The sequence below is a fragment of the Antechinus flavipes genome, chromosome 1, assembly GCF_016432865.1.
Source record: "Antechinus flavipes isolate AdamAnt ecotype Samford, QLD, Australia chromosome 1, AdamAnt_v2, whole genome shotgun sequence".
Classification (NCBI taxonomy): Eukaryota; Metazoa; Chordata; class Mammalia; order Dasyuromorphia; family Dasyuridae; genus Antechinus; species Antechinus flavipes.
The window spans coordinates 653,594,549-653,610,742 of NC_067398.1; the positions used below are offsets into that span (position 1 = coordinate 653,594,549).

General features: G+C 39.7%; 1 protein-coding gene and 1 long non-coding RNA gene across 4 annotated transcripts in view; one reads left to right on the plus strand and one right to left on the minus strand.

The window, feature by feature from the left end:
- Positions 1-3,513: 3,513 nt before the first annotated feature.
- Positions 3,514-5,512, minus strand: LOC127544742 (uncharacterized). Its single transcript, XR_007949522.1, has 2 exons — positions 5,416-5,512; positions 3,514-5,293 (listed from the first exon to the last, which is right to left on the minus strand). It is a non-coding gene; the product is annotated as an uncharacterized LOC127544742 (long non-coding RNA).
- A 74-nt stretch (positions 5,513-5,586) lies between these two features.
- The window catches only part of ILF3 (interleukin enhancer binding factor 3), a 32,580-nt gene continuing 21,972 nt past the window's right edge, over positions 5,587-16,194 (plus strand). For 2 of the 3 annotated variants that reach the window (XM_051971522.1, XM_051971524.1), the window contains exons 1-5: positions 5,587-5,686; positions 14,190-14,298; positions 14,388-14,614; positions 14,727-14,904; positions 15,633-15,780. In XM_051971522.1, coding sequence (XP_051827482.1) covers positions 14,296-14,298; positions 14,388-14,614; positions 14,727-14,904; positions 15,633-15,780 — 556 coding nt within the window. In that variant the 5' untranslated portion in view covers positions 5,587-5,686; positions 14,190-14,295. Of the gene's footprint in view, positions 5,687-8,240; positions 8,293-14,189; positions 14,299-14,387; positions 14,615-14,726; positions 14,905-15,632; positions 15,781-16,194 lie in introns of those variants that run through there. The other variant, XM_051971523.1, reaches the window with a different exon arrangement.

Sequence of the window (16,194 nt, forward strand, 5' to 3'; positions counted from 1 at the left end):
TGCAGAGGTCCCAAACATGCTAGCCATGTCAGGACCCTCTGTCCACTGGACCCTCTGTCTGGCGCCCTTCTTATCTCTACTTTTGCCTATACTTTAACCTTGCTTCCAAACCCAATAATAAACCTCTTTTATCAATCTAGCTTTTCAGGCCGATAAATACTTTTATTGGGGACTCGCACCGCTACTAGGCCTCATTTACCGCCGTATCCTTGCGCTGACTCCAAGGGAGTTGCAGGGGAGCTCTGTTAGACTCCCTGTACCCCAAACCTGCCACTAGACCTCAACTAAACCCTAATTTCATTTAGGTACCCCATATCTAGACCTCATCACTATCACCTTACTCTGAATATTTCTACCTTTCCTTAATTCCTGAAGAATTATCTTGTTTACCCCTATTTTTTCTGTCTTTATTCATCTTTCCTCCCCAATCCCCAAATATTTTCCTTTGATCTGCAGTGTTACTTAACTTTCCCTAATGAAATGAAAAGTACAGGGGAATATATACAAAGATAAATACAAACTAGTCCTTGCCTTCAACAAGACTATATTCTAATGGGAGGAAACAACACACAGAAGTTTCTGTTCCAACGCACTGAAAGATCCTGCAGTCCTTAGAGTTACAAGTAGGCAAGATGATGGTAACAGATTTTCTTTAATGTTATGTTTCTTTTTTCCCCTCAATAGTATTTTATTTTTCCAAATACATGTAAAAATGATGTTCAACGTTCATTTTGGTAAAACTTTTGTGTTCCAAATTTTTTTCCCTCCCTAAGACAGCAATCTGAAATAGGTTAAATATGTGCAATCCTTTTAAACATATTTCCGTATTTATCATGTTGTTCAAGAAAAATAAGACCAAAAGGGCGGGGGGGGGGGGGAAATCACAAGAAAAAAGGTGAAAATATGCTTCAATCCACCTTCAGTCTCCATACTTCTCTCTACATGTGACTGGAATTTTCCCTCCCAAATCTACTGAAATTGCCAGTTTGAATCACCAGATTGTTGAGAAGAGTCAAGTCCATCACAGTTCATCATGACATAAAACTGTTGTTACTATATACAACATTCTCCTGGTTCTGCTCAATTCACTCAGCATCAGTTCATGTAAGTCTTTTGTCAGTTTTTCTGAAATCAGCCTGCCCATTTCTTATAGAATAGTCCATTACCTTCATATATCATAACTTATTCCACCCATTTCCCAACTTGTAAAGGGCTGAAATTCTGGAGAAATATACTTGAAGTATATTTCAGGGTGTTAACTCAGTGTGACTGATGAGATGATTATTCTCTAGTTCACATATACTTAATACTTAGTAAAGGGCTGAAACTCTTAAAAGATGTGCTTGAATCAGACAATGGAGCACTCAAGGCTAATTACCTGTTCAACAATGACTCTATTAGCATATGTTTAGAAAAATGGCCCTTTTCTCACTGTTTGGTGCTGGCTCAATGTTTAATGTATTCAGATAATCGTAGGCAAGGATTAGGGGGTGGGGTGAGAGAAGCCAGACTCACTTTTTGGCAGGATGAGGAGAGAAGACGGTGGCCAGCCTTGTGGTACTTTGTCTGTCTCTTTCACTTCTCCTCCTAAAGACCAAGGACTTTTACTTATCCTGATTCTGGCTGATTGTGAGGCCTCCAGAGAGCTAGCCTGGACTTTACAATGATGATGTAATGGTTCTCTAGTTCACATATACTTAGTGTGCTGTAATGATGTAGTCATACTGAGATATATAAGGGCTGAGAGGACTGGAAATGAGACATTCCATTTTTGACCACCCTCCTGGTGGTTCTCCTGCTTCCTTCACTCCTCTACTAAGACCCAAGGCTGGTCCCAAGATCCTCCAGAGAGCTAGCCCAGTCATTACACCAAGTGATGGGCATCCACTCAATTTCTTGTTCCTTGTCACTACAAAAATTTTTGCATGTCTGGTGTCTTTCCCCTTTTTTATATCATCTTTGGGATATCACCCAGTAATGATATTGTTGGATCAAAGGACATGCACAGTATGATAGGCCTTTGGGCATAGTTCCAAATTGCTCTCCAGAATGGCTGGATTGTTTCACAACTCCACCAATAATGTATTAGTGTCCTCATTATCCCACATCCCCTCCATACATATCATTACTTTTCTTGTCATCTTAGCCAATCAAAATAGATATTGACACTGAAATTCTCTTCTTTGGGTCTTCAATAGTTTTGGCTGATGAGGGGAGAGTCAAGAGCTGCATTGCTAGGTTTCATTCCCACAAAAGTTGTTTTATCTGTGTCTCACCAGGGACAGTGATTTGGAACAGCTAGATATTTTTGTTTCTACCATCCCCAGGTCTCTTTGGCTTATCTGCCTTTTGGTGGCCATTGGTCAGTAACTGGTGTTGGGACTGGCTGTGGTAAGCCTCTTTTCCACAAAGGTTTCCCTCCAGGATTCAGAATTGGAAGTAGTTTGATTCAATTGGCATATGTTGCCATTTTGCCTCTTCCTCTAGGTGTCTTGCTGCTTTAGGCAGATTGGCTTGCCTTGTTGAAAAGGAGGCAAATAAGTTCAGAGTAAAAACCTCTCTAGTGATTTTACCCTATAGAGTTGAGAAGAGAACCATGTTGAAGTGAAAGAGGTTGGATATTCCAAAACTTCTTAGGCTCTAATCCTGACATTATGTGGGGGAAAAAGGCTTCACTTTTCTCTGCTATAAAACCGGGATCATATCCATAGTACTTACCTTACCAGGGTTGTTATGAAAATCAAATGAGAGAATTATTGTAGAATACCATGTGAAGTGAACAAATGCCAAGTATCATTAAGCAGAATTGGAAGGGACCTCTAGCCCACTGCTTTGTTTATCAAATCAGGCTACTGATGCAGAAAAGCTTTCTGGCCAAAGATCACATCAGTAATAAGAAGCAGAGCCAGCAGGATTCAGAGTTAGGCAATATGACTCAATTATGTTTGAACTAGTCCAGATCATCTGCATTCTATTCCAACTTTCATCCTGGGTCTCCCAAGTTCCTCTGCAAGGACTAGGAAGGGACATTTTCTCCTAGAACCAAAGCAGGATAAGCTGTTTAAGGAATCTCCAGGCACTTGCCTAGATTACTGCAGCACTACTTTGGAAATGAAGAGAGTTCTCTTAGAACTTTCACCTGTCCTTACACATTTTACAAAGAATAATGGAAACTGTCTCTATCAGGCCTGTAAATGGATACTATTAGCAAGTTAAGGAAAAATACTAGGTAGGAATCATTTCATAATTAAATCAAATCAACCCCTCTGTTTGAGGTAAGGAAGACCTGAGATGGCAATCCTTTCCCACACTGGAAGATAACACATTCCATGGTTTTAGCTGTGCTAAAATTTGGGTATTTAGTGAAAACTGAAGAAGGCAAAACAAAATTGTGGTTTTTATTTTTCTTTAGGCTTTTCATTAATAATTCAATGAAGTGGAAAGTGGCTCTATAACCATAGCAGATAAAAGAAAAAAAAAAAAAACACAACAATAGAAAAATCCCAGGCTGAGTTCATTGAAGAATGTCTTTTATTGCCCTTTGCTAAGCACAAAAGTGACTATGAACATTATGGATTTGGGCTAAAAAAAAGTTAAGGCCCTAAAAGCTTGCATCTTTTTGCAATTGCTATTGCAAATTTAATGTCAAAGTCACAGTTAATGAAAGGCAGAAGCGTTGGCAAACTATTGTTCTAGTACTACATGTGTTTGGAAAAATGAAACTTCTCTAGGGTACTATGTAGGACAACATTAACAGAGATTTCTCTATATAGCCAACTCTCCTCCATTGCGCCTGGTCCCTCTTCTCCCCCATGCCTTCCCCTTTTAGGGTGCCTTCCATTTACTCAGTGCTTTTTTCTGTTGTAGGCATCTCTCTCCCACTAAAAGGAGAATTCTTTGAAGGCTGGCACTGGGTTTTTTTTTTTTTTGTCTTTCTTTGAAACAGTGCCTACACATAATGATCAAGTAATAAAGGCTTAACTTGTCTTAATGTCTAAATTCTTTAGCTTATACTCTAGATCTGCCCTTCCATCCTCAGCTGTTCTATTTATGAGTAACACCACAGAACATTACAATTAGATAGGACCTTAGAGCTGGTGTTAGGAGCTCTAGAGAAAAAGATCTGGATCAACCAAATGGAACTGATAAGAAACGGGTGGGATTGTCAAGCAGTTAAGTAGTGAGAGGTTAATGCGGGGCATGCACCTTTAATCAGGTAAATATTGCATTTCTCTAGCTCAAATAACAACAAAAAGATGGGAACTGCTAGGTCAGGAGGGCAATGGATGAGTGGCAAGTACATCATTAAAACAGTGGATTATTGTACAGAGAAACCGATGCAGGGAAGAGGCAGTAGGAAAAGGGAGGAGAGGTTGAGAGAAGCTTGACAAAGAGCTTGACTAAGTCGGAGCCGCTACTCCGCTCGGGGTCTGAGCTGTGTAACGAGTAATTAACCAACATAGGACTTTCGGGTTGATAAACCACAGTGTCCGGCGTACTCCAGAGGAGTCTCACCGCCGCTGGGAAAGCTGGAATCACAAAGGCGCCACAAACGGTCCCAGAGGACACCTCCTCGTTAGAGAGACCCGCCCCTCCCCCGCAGTTTAGTCTTAGGAATCTGCCTGCAGGGCCGAGAGGTTACGCGATGCTAATCAGAGGCAAAATCTGCACCCAGGGTCTGAGGACCTCTAGGCTGGCTCTTCCCACAATGCCTCCAGCTTCGCAAAGCCTGCAAGTGTCAGAGGCAGAATTTAAACTCAGAGCTTCCCGAGTCAGGCGAGAAGCAAAATTTGAAGGTGAACAGCCCAGGCTGGCCCTCCCCGAGGCGTTCTCCACCCAACCCCATCAGCTTTCCTTCCCCTTTTCTTCTCTCCCTCCCTGACAGGGGCTCCTCACCCTCTTCTGAATAAGCAGACTGGGAATCACGGGAATCGTTTAAAATTCTTGCTCTGCTGCTTCCTGGCTGTGTGTCCCTGGACAAGTCGCTGGCCCTCACTGGGCCTCGATTTCCCCATCTGTAAAAAGGAGGAACTAGATGTGACAATCACTCCCGATTTCGGGAGCAGTCCCTCCATTCAAAGGCCGCCGTAAAGTCGAGAGCTGAGAATTAGAACTTGAGCTGGGGTGGAGTGTCACGCCCCCTTCTCCACAGTCTCCAGACTGCTTCTCCCGTGGATGCGTCTGCAAATACGTATGCGTTTGCGTCTGCGCAGCTCTGAATCCAGGATGGCGGCCCCACTCGAACTTATGCCCCCTTGTCACGTGACGACAGCAACTCCCGGCAACCAGCCGACTATAGGGTAGAGAGAAAACGCACCACTAACATGTGACCAGGAACGCACGGGACATCATAGGCTCTAGCCACTGTCACGTGTTACGAACTACGGTCTCCGCTCTCCCCACCCCCGCCCTCACCTCTAAGAAGGGTCCCGGCGGAGGAGCCTGCGCGGAGAGAAGAGAGAAAAGGGGGCGGGGCGCCATTGGTCACGTGCCCTCATCTTTCCGGCGCGCGCTCCCGCCCGCCTGCCCGCCCGCTCGCCCCCGGCCCCGGCTCCTCCTCCTCCTCTCGCCATTGCAGTCGGACCGAGCAGCCCAGCGCACCGCGTGGTTGGGGGACCCGGGGGCTGTCGCTGGAGGAGGCAGCGGCGGCGGCGGCTGCTGCTGCTGGCGAGGGGGTGCCGACAAGGTAAGGGCGGGCCCCGGCGGGGCTCTCCTCCGTCCCCCTCCCCCCTGCGCACGGCGGCCCAGCGGCCTCCCCCGGGCCCGATCTCCCGCGGGCGTGAGGCAGGGAACCGGGGTCTCTGACGCGCCGTGCGGCGCTCTCGGGAGAGCGGTGCGGCCGCTGCCTCTGGGCTCTGGCGCCGGCCCCTGTCCCCGCCCGCCTCTTGCTGCCGAGCCCCCTCCCCCATCCCCGGCCTCGCTCCCGCGCTCGGCCGTTACTCTCCCCCATTGTGCCGAGGAAACAAAATGGCGGCGGTGAGGCCCCGGTGCGCGCGCATGTTCCCTTCATCCTCACGCCCCCCAGCCCCGTGCCCAGCGGAGCTTCGCGCCGGTGTTGGCGGCATGCGCGTGCTGGCCCCGCATCCTGCCTCCCCTCACGGGCCCGGCTCGGCCCCGTCTGGGAGGGCGTGTGTGCTTGCGTGCTAGCTGCTTACCTCTTGCCTGCCGGCGCGGCCTCCGGCTTTGTCCTCCGTCCACGCCCCCCCTCCCCAGGCCGCTCCTCCGGGACCCGCGGGCACGGCGGGGATCCTGCCCACCCCCCACCCCCGGGCGGCGGCTGAGTCTCTCTCTTAAGCTAGGTTTCTGTGCTCGGGACAGCCGGCGCGGGCCCTCGGCACACGCCCCTTTTTGGTACAGCATCCCCACCGGGGACTCCCTTTATACTCGATCTCCGCTCGCGGCCCGGCCCTGCCCTGCCCTGCGTCTGGACACTGGGTCCAGGAGGCACGGGCGGGTGGGCCTCCGGAGGAGGCGAGCCTCGGTTGGGTCCCTGTGCGAATTGTGACGAGCTAGGGTTGCCTTTGGCCTGGCTTTCTCGTTGCTTATTTTGAGGTGATGGAAAGGCTGCGTTTTTGTCTTTTTGGAAACTGCCACTGGTCTTTTTGGTGAACGCCGCTGCCTCCTTTGTCCTCTTCGGGCGCGTGGGTGCTCCTTTAGGTGCTCAGAGCGGAGCCCGGGCTAGCCTGTAGTCTTCCATCTCTGTACGGGCATTAGGCTTGCTTATCTTTTCCTTGCTGCTTCGGAAAAGGGAGAAGGGATGGGGAATGACTTGAGTTTATGTAGCTAAGGATTATTTTCTGTAAAAGAAAAGGGAGATTTAATAATTGGCTTTAGGGAAACTTTTCCATACCCTACTGGAATCTTTCCCTGTTCCACCCCCCAAAAAAGGAAAAGAAAAATCATTAGTAATGAGTGCTTGAGATTGTTAAGCAAGTCATCTCCCAGACTGAACTGGGGATTTGATTAAACCTTTCATTGTTCCCTCTAGATTTCACTGATTTGAATTTTTCTTAACATTTGTAAATTTAGATCGGTGACAAGTTGTTTGCTACATCTTTGAAATCTCATATTCAGTTGAGTTAGGATGCTAAGGTACCAAATTTGGTCTTGCAGCAGCCCTGATGATGAAGTGCGGAAATTAAGAATAGTAAAACGGTGAATTCAGAGGTGGGAAGAGGAAGAGATTCTCATGCCACTTTTCTATTACTTTGTAGGCCTGCGTTATTTTCTTTGTCCATCTTTAATGTGCAAAAGTAATCTCAGATTTTAACCAGCTATTAACATTTTGCAGAGATTGTGAGTGAAATTTGGTTGTCTTTTTTTCTGCACATAAATGCTGGCCGAAAGTCTGTGCTGAATGTAGAACCTGGTCTCCTTTACGTTAGGGTCAGGTTCTTGGCCCTTAAGCTTGGGATCTAAGGACATCACTGTGCAACTGAATCAGGTGGAAGCCTTTTCACTGAAGGAAAATGGTCCAAGGGAACAATTTCTTTAATTGTTTCCAGTGTGCTCACAGTTTTACAGGCTCCTTTTCTCTGAACTGTTGGAATCAGATTATTTTTTCTCACATTTGAGAATTTATTTTCAAGTGGTATATTGGGACTAGTGTTAATATTTTGATTTTTCAGAGTCTCAAAATGTGGTGCTTTTTTGTACATTCCATCTAAACATCATTCAAGATAGAATAGAAGAGGTATCAAAGGAAGAGCAAGTGTTAGGAGAGAGTTTCCTAAGAATGGCATCTTCCTTATTTATGGTAGCATCATCTAGTCTGTCCATCTCTTGGTTGTTCTTTAGCAGAACTTGTATGTTGAGAATGAAATCTGCTTTTAAAGTTTAGTTTAAGTGGGTACCTAACATCTATATGGACTTTGTATCCTTATGTAATTTGTTTCAAATTGCATCTTTAATTGCTTCAGAAAGAAAAAATGTTTTTTTTTTTTTTGTGATATGTGGCATGCAAACCTATGTCTTTTGACCCCAAGGCTAGTTTTTTTCCTTCTAAACAAAACTTCTGCCTCTCAGCTGATGGTGTGGGCGTCATATTTCTTGCTACAGTTTTTGGTTGCTTAGGCTACAATAACTTTAGCTTATCTTTTTTTTTTTTTTTTTTTTTAAAGGTAAGTGGATGTCTGTTTCTGCCAGACATAAAAATGTTAGCAGAAATAATGCTTCTAAACATGAGTTAGATGTATTTGTTTTGTTCATCCTCATCAGTTTATTAATTTTATGTCTCCTAGGGTATATGATCTGTTAAACATCCAGAGATTCTTCCAAGACAGTACTTGACAGGTATAACAATATAGTTGACAAGTGAACCACTTAAGTTAAAATAGAATTAGAATGGTTGCTATTCTTAAATGTACATGAAAAGGAATGACCAGTTGAATTTCTCCTTTCCCATCCTAATGGCTTAATTTACCAAACTTTTAACAATTTTGAATTGCAGCTTTTAGTTACCAAGATTGCATTAGAAACTGACTTTTATTGCATATTATTGATACATTTTTAGGGAAATATGTAATGGTACTAGTTGAAATGAATCATTCTTATTATTTTAACATGTGTACAATGCCTTCACATTCAAATTTGGACTCTGGACATTTGAGATGTTGAATCATTTCATCTGAGCTAGTCCCATTGGAAATACGAATTTAAACATTTTTTGAAAAACGCTTATTCTTAGGCTTACTTTAAATGATTTTGGTTAAAAGTAATGTTCTCAGTCAGCAAGCATTAAGGGCCTATGTGGCCTTTAGAACTGTTGCTAAGCAACAGGACTACATAAAAAGGCATAGGTCCCTGTTCTCAACAAACTCATATTTTAGTGGAGGAGTCAATAAACGATATTATGTATACAAGAAAAATGTACAGTATGAATGGGAGGCTAAAGCTGAAGAGTCAATTCCTGATTATTCCATAATGGATTATTAGACTATTTGCTCTCCTTCTCTCTCTCCCCTCCACCCCCCCCTCGACTTTTTCTGCCATTTCACTTTTTTTTCCCTACAACTGTCACAAGTGGCTTGGATAAATTAAATGAGATAAAGCCCATAGAGCTTACTTTTGCTGCTTGTTAGTTTAATAGTGTTGTGGTCCAAGATGGGAACTACTGCTTTAAAGGGTATTTTTCCTTTTTCCATGGGTTTTCATAATCCCATACTTTTACAGTGACTTTGACCTTTAGTCAAAAACTTAGCTTGGTACTTGAGTATAGTGAGAGGTGAGTGAAAGATTGCTGATTAGTTGTTAACTCCATCATAGACAATTCCTTCTTATAAATGGAAGGTTACCAATGGTTTTTAAATGTTCTACACAGAATTAGTTCTGTGAAAACATTTATGTAAGGGTTTCATTTTATATCATAATCTTAATGCCTGTATTTTGTATTAGATCTTGTTTATAACTAAGTGGCATTGATACTCATGTTGACATCTTCAGATTTATGTTAAGTCAATTAAATTATTTTCTTCATGATTCCTGAAGATGAAAAACAATTGCCACTTCATTTTACTGATGAATCAGAGTGGTCAGAAATGGAAATAGGATATACATGGGATAATATAAGTCCAGGTCTTAGTGCCCTTTGAATGGAAACTTATTCCCTCTGGAATTTGTATTGACTCCTAGGCTCTTATTAAGATTTGATTGATACATTATTTCATAAGTATGGGAATTCTAGTCACTGATGTATAAATAGAGCTAATATTGGTAGAAGCACGTTTAAGAGTCGCTGTAAGGGGAAAAGTCACTTCATCGAATTATTTTTAATTAGGTCGGTTCTTGGACAGCCTATTTTTAAGTTACCACCAAACCCCCTACCCAAAGCCTTACTAGCTTTGGTGTAGAGCTTAGCTTAACAAAGATTATGCCCAATTGATATAAGGCTGAAGAATCTAGGGCCAAAACCCTTTCCTCTTCCCATCCCAAATCTTAACCACCTAGGATTGGCCTCATACCATAGTGAAGCATTAGAGAGAAACTTATTAGATGTAACTTGATTTTTACTAGCTAGTATAACAATTTACATTTGTATGGCTCTGTGGTTTACAAAGTACTTTCCTTGCAGTGATGTTAGATGGGTAGTGTAACTTTGAAAAAGTTATTTTCATTTTGTGTTTTATTTTCATTTCATCTACAAAATGAAGAAACAGGTTTGGAGGACTTGCCTGGGGTCACACAATTATGAAGTGTTGGAGCCCTGATGATGCTAATCTAGTTCTTCTTGACCTCAAATTCACTATTATTCCTTAAACTGATTTTTGTTTTGAATGTTGTCAGGTGGCCCTGGCTTTTGTACAGGGCAGGATGACTATAAGAAACTTGTGAGGTGAGATTACAAGAACAAATTCCATTTGAAGGAATAGGAATCTTTTTTTAATGTCAAGTTGAAAGAATCTCATTCTGGTAATTGGGAGAGATTGTCAAATGGCATTTTGAATTTTTTTTTGTATTATACATATATTTCAGGGCTGGTGAAGTAGACTAGTGATTGGAAAAAAAACTTGATCCCCTCCATCATTAAAATGCTTTTAATATTTTTTCTTGTTAGGATGCTTTTTCTCTAGTTGAATATTTAGAAACAGAACCTCAGATTTTAATAAGACTCATCATCAAGTTGGCTTGTTTTTGCCTTTTTTTAAAATCACATACATGGAATTAGGATTCTAGGTATACTAGAATCTAGGCCTACCATTTTTGTTAGTCTCTAGAAACTTTGCGCTAGCAAAGGTCTATGGGTAGAAGGGCTACTACTATCCTGAAGTACTATGGGAAAATACTTTATAGTGGAAAACATGCCTTCGAGGAGAACAATAGAAATGCATACTTAACTTGATGTAATCAATTTTCGGTTAATATTTTACACCTTTTCCTTCAGACTATTCCAAGCCCTTTTAGCTCTACTTTTTATATTTATATAGTACCTCATTTAGCTCTCAAGTTTGTAATGTTATTTATCTCCCAGCATTATACTTCCTCCCAAAGGGTTTGTTTGTTTGTTTGTTTTTTTAATCAAAGATTGTATGTTCAGCTTTGTGCAGCTTGGAGAATTTTTTTAGGGTATATGAAAACTGTGTTCATTGCTTTCTCTCAGCTGAATAAAGGAGAATTCAATGCCTTGATCAGAGCAAGAGTTTGAACTGGATTGAGTTAATTGTGCAACATATGGCTTAGTTGTATTTCACAGCTTTATTATTTCCTTACAAAATTAGAATCACAAAGACAGTTGTGTTGTAGAAGTTTTGGGGACTGTGTGCCAGAAATCATATGCGCTACTTAAAAACTTTTTGGAAAGGTATTGCCTTTTACAAAGAATAGAATCAAATTAATGAGATGTATTCCACAATTATTTATTACCAAGGGATTTTTAAATTGATTTAGATTGCATATATGAAATAAATAGAACAGCATATCAGTTTATTAGGCTATAAAGGACTCTAGCTTTTTAAAATAACTCTGATAATTACCCCTTGATTCTATCCATAAAAACATACATCATCTATTGCCATGTAATTGCATGTGGCCTGATGCTAGAGGAATAGCTGGTAAGGTGATTTATCAAAACTAGCTATTATGGTATTAAATATTAGACATTAAATTACTAAGACTTTTCATATGCTACTTGCTTTCATTCATTGGTCCTATTGACTTGGAGGCAATAATGAGAGTACAGTAAATAAAGGTATCCTACTTTTTATACTTCAGTACTCATAATTGGTACTTTTTCTTTTTAAGTCATTACATATTTTATTTCATATTACTTTCATTTCTTCATACAGTCTTTTTACTATACCAGAAAGCTATCCCTTATAACATTATAAGACCAAAAACCAGGGAAAAAAGTAGTTTACAAAAACTAAACACATCAAATATATCTTTTGGTATATGCAGTATCCTACATCCATAGTTCCCCACCTTTGCAAATAAGATAGAAAGGTGCAGTCTTCTCATCTGTCTACTTCCCCCCCCCCCTTTTTTTTTTTTTTTTTTTTTTTTGGTAACCAGGCCTGTGAGAGATATCATTGGTTGAAGAACTCCCAAGGAAGAACCCTATCTTCCAATGCAAATCTGCTTTATATTGGTACTATGGCTTTAGAGAGTTTCCTGGGACAGAGATGAATGCTTGCTCAGGGTCACACAATTTAGGCTTTGGAGCCTAAATTGATTGTCATAAATTTGGCACAATATCATTTTCATTTCCAAATATATCCCTCTCCCCTCTCTTAGCTAGAGCTATCTCATAATGAAGAAGAAAATGAAAAAAAAAAAAGCACTTCAGTAAAATTTGCCAATGAATCAGTTGAGTTTGATAATATATGCGATATTCTGCACCTCTATCTTTGCAAAAAAAGAGAGGGACATTAATTTTATTAGCTCTTTTTTGGACTATGCTTGATCGTTATAATTACATAGTGTAATTTAAAAAAAAAGTTATTCTTTCCATTTATATTATTTTTATTTTGCATGTTTTCCTGTTTCTTCCTTTCCTCTGCATCATTTCATATATCTTCCCAATTTTCTATGTATTCTTTGTTTTTGTTTCTTATGATGCACTTATATTTCATTAACATTCACATATATCACAATTTGTTCAGCCGTTTGTCAGTTGATGGGCATCTATTTTGTTTATAGTTGTTTGCTTCTACAAAAAAATGCTGTTATAAATATTTTGATGTGTATGGGACTTTTTCTCTCTTTGGAGGGCCTAGTGGTGGGAACTCTTGAATTAGAGAGTATGAATATTTGAGGTTCTGTTAACATAATTTCAAATTGCTTTTCAGAATAATTGAAACAATACCAATATGACCTTTGTGTGCCAGTCATGTTTATTTCATATATATTGTCACTCTAGAGTATTTCTAGATTTTAAAAAAATGTTGAATATAAACAGTATTTTAGCCTAAATAATATAAATAAGTTCGTTATTGATGAAAAGGACTTGCTACAACTCTTGTTTTATGGAATTAGAGTTTGAAATGAAAAGAATTCTTTTTTTTCCTGTGTTTGGGAGATAGGCCACATAATGAAGCATCAGTAGTGTTGGAAAGTGTTTTGGTTGGAAATTTTTACTATATATGCTTTGTGAACATTAAGGTCCATTATTGACATCTGTAGTTCAACCTTCAACCTTTATTTTGTGGTCCAAGCTAGTTTATACTATGGTTGTAACCTCTTAAGTAAAAACCATCCCAGATTGAGCCATGTATCTGAGTTTTGCAAAATACCTGATGATTTTTAAAGTTAGTAATCTGGTGGGTAGCTATTATCTTTATATTTTATTCCAATGCAGCAAGTTAGAAACCTGAGGTATTGAGCGATTGTGGCGTCTGTTGATCTTATATTTATGTGCATGTCATGGCACCATGATGGTTGAATTTAAAAATAGGTAATTTTGTGTAGTTCCTTGAAGTGAATTCTCATGCACATCTGTATAAAATGTAAAGCCTTTGAACTTAGAATTGGAACTTTTATGTAGTTCCTAGACATTGTGGGATGATGTTCATTCAACCAGAATTATGTATGTAAAACTTTTCTCCTACAGTGTTGGTCTAGTACCGTGATGCTCATGTTTTTGAAGTATAAGAGTCAGCAATTATATAGAATGAATGATTTGTTAGGAGCTTATCTTTATCAATTGTTCTGTTTTCTTCATTGGAAGATTGTTCTCCTGTAGACTGGATTATTTGAATGGAATAGAAATTTGTAGGTTGTAGTCAGGTTGTACTGACTATATTATAATCTTAACTGTGTATTTAAGATGTTAGTCTGGTATACATTTAAGTTGTAAATGATAACTGAGATTTGAGGGCTTATCTTGATTGATGATGTTGTCATATGTTAACATATTTGACATTTGTTATTTTGAGTAGGTGTGTTCTTCTCCGAAGATTTAAGGATCTTTCTCTCCATTGCTGTTCTGTTCTAATCTTCACACCAACTCCACTGCTTTGCCATATCTTTTCTATGTCTATCTTCAGTACCAATTTAGTGATATCACTTGAAGGCAATTTGTAATTGGTTTTTGAAACCCTTAACTCCTCAATGAATTGTTTGAAAATACAGTAAAGCACTGTCCTACTATGTGCTCTTGCTTCATCAGTATGACAAATGACTACTTATTAATATTTTAGTAACTACTGATGGAACCTACATTTTACTGGACTGAATACCTTTTCTGATTTTTTTAGATAAAAGTTGCAGAATTGATACATCCAAGTACAACTGTCATACGGTTTGAAAAATTAGCAGAAATTTAATTCTCAGACACTACAAAAGAAATCGCAAGAGATAAAAATGGTAAGCTACTAATATTCTTAGCTCTTGCATTTATTTGATAATCTATTTCTCTTTAAGATTTATAACCTTGAATTGTTTGTATTTTCCAGCGGCCAATGCGTATTTTTGTGAATGATGACCGCCATGTGATGGCAAAGCACTCTGCTGTTTATCCAACTCAGGAAGAATTGGAAGCTGTTCAGAACATGGTATCCCATACAGAACGAGCACTTAAAGCTGTGTCTGATTGGATAGATGAACAGGAAAAAGTCAGTGGAGAGCAGCCTGAACCTGAGGCTATGGATGTGGTAGCTGAAGAAGAAAACAAGGAAGGGGGGTAAGTTTCTTTTGTGTATTAAAAAAAAAAAAGTGGCCAATTGGCAGAAGAATGGCTGAGTTTCCAACCAAAGTGAGTCTTTCTTCATAACATTTACTTGTTTGGCTCTCAGGGAACAGAAGACTGAGCACTTAACCAGGACTCTGCGAGGAGTGATGCGGGTTGGCTTGGTAGCAAAGGGTCTCCTGCTCAAGGGGGATTTGGATCTGGAATTAGTCCTTTTGTGTAAGGAGAAACCCACAACTGCCCTTTTGGACAAAGTGGCGGACAACTTGGGAGTCCAGCTTGCTGTGAGTATAGCTCTTTTGAGGCTGTAACCCTGTTCACTATCTCTGTCACAGACTAAGAATCATTTTTGGAGAACCATTTTGTAAAATTTTACAACTTGCTTTCTTCATTTTAGATGCATATTTTACATTATGCTAAACTGAATATTTTCATCTGTATGGTATTAACCTGGTCTTTTAATTATTAATGTTTTCTACTTCATTGTAAACCTATTAAGCAATATATTTTGTGTCTGTGATAGTGCCAAAAGCAAAACTAATTTGTTTGATACCAGAATTATTAAAATGTAGATTCTTCCCCCCCCCCCCCTCCCATTAGTCAATTTTTGCTAGGACACAGAAAACAAAATTGAAGTTCAGATAATCTAAGAAATACAATTTAACTTCTATTGCTCAGTGTTGCTTCACGTAGTAAATGTGTTCTTAGAAAGTTGCAGATAAATAGATACATTTTTTTAAAATGGGCTCAAGATGCATTTATTACTTAACATATTAAATACTTTTGTAAAGCATAAGATTTAGCATCTCTTACCATATCTTTTTTTAAGTTCAGTTTTTATTTGAATGACATTTTCCTTAAGTAAGCTACCATCTTACTATGAAATGTAAATGAAAAAGGTAATAAACAAATCCTAAATAATTCTGTCTTAATATAGGGTACTAGATTGAGATAGTAATTACAATTTGGGGTGAAAAGTGTTTTGAATTTTTTTTTTAATTCTGTTTTGCAGGCTATTACAGAAGACAAATATGAAATAATCCAATCCATTGGTGAAGCAGCAATTGTAATAAAAAATACAAAAGAACCTCCATTGTCCTTGACCATTCATTTGACATCACCTGTTGTCAGGGAAGAAATGGAAAAACTTTTAGCTGGAGGTATGGAAGGCTGAATACAGTCAGCAGTCGTCTGGATACTTGAAAATATTGGTGTTAACTCACTATTCAAATGTGCTATTCAGTTTTAGATTGTATTGATCAAATTATGCCTAAATAGATGTCATCACCTTGTCTTAAAATCAAATCTTGTGTTCACCTTTGTGAAACTTAAGGGGATTGACAGTGGTTGTGCTAAAATTGAGTAGCACTTTTCATTTGGGACTTCACCATTTTCATTTGGGGCCTTTAGTGTGTTCATGTAAATGTTGTGAAATTGTTTTTGTGTCGATCCATTATGTGGCCCTTTGAAACAGTGAAAACATGGTAATTTTAAACTCTTCAAAAATTGTTGAAGACTACTGAATGAATTCTGCATGTTCATGAAGTTGGAGATAATGCAGTTTGTGTTGCCGC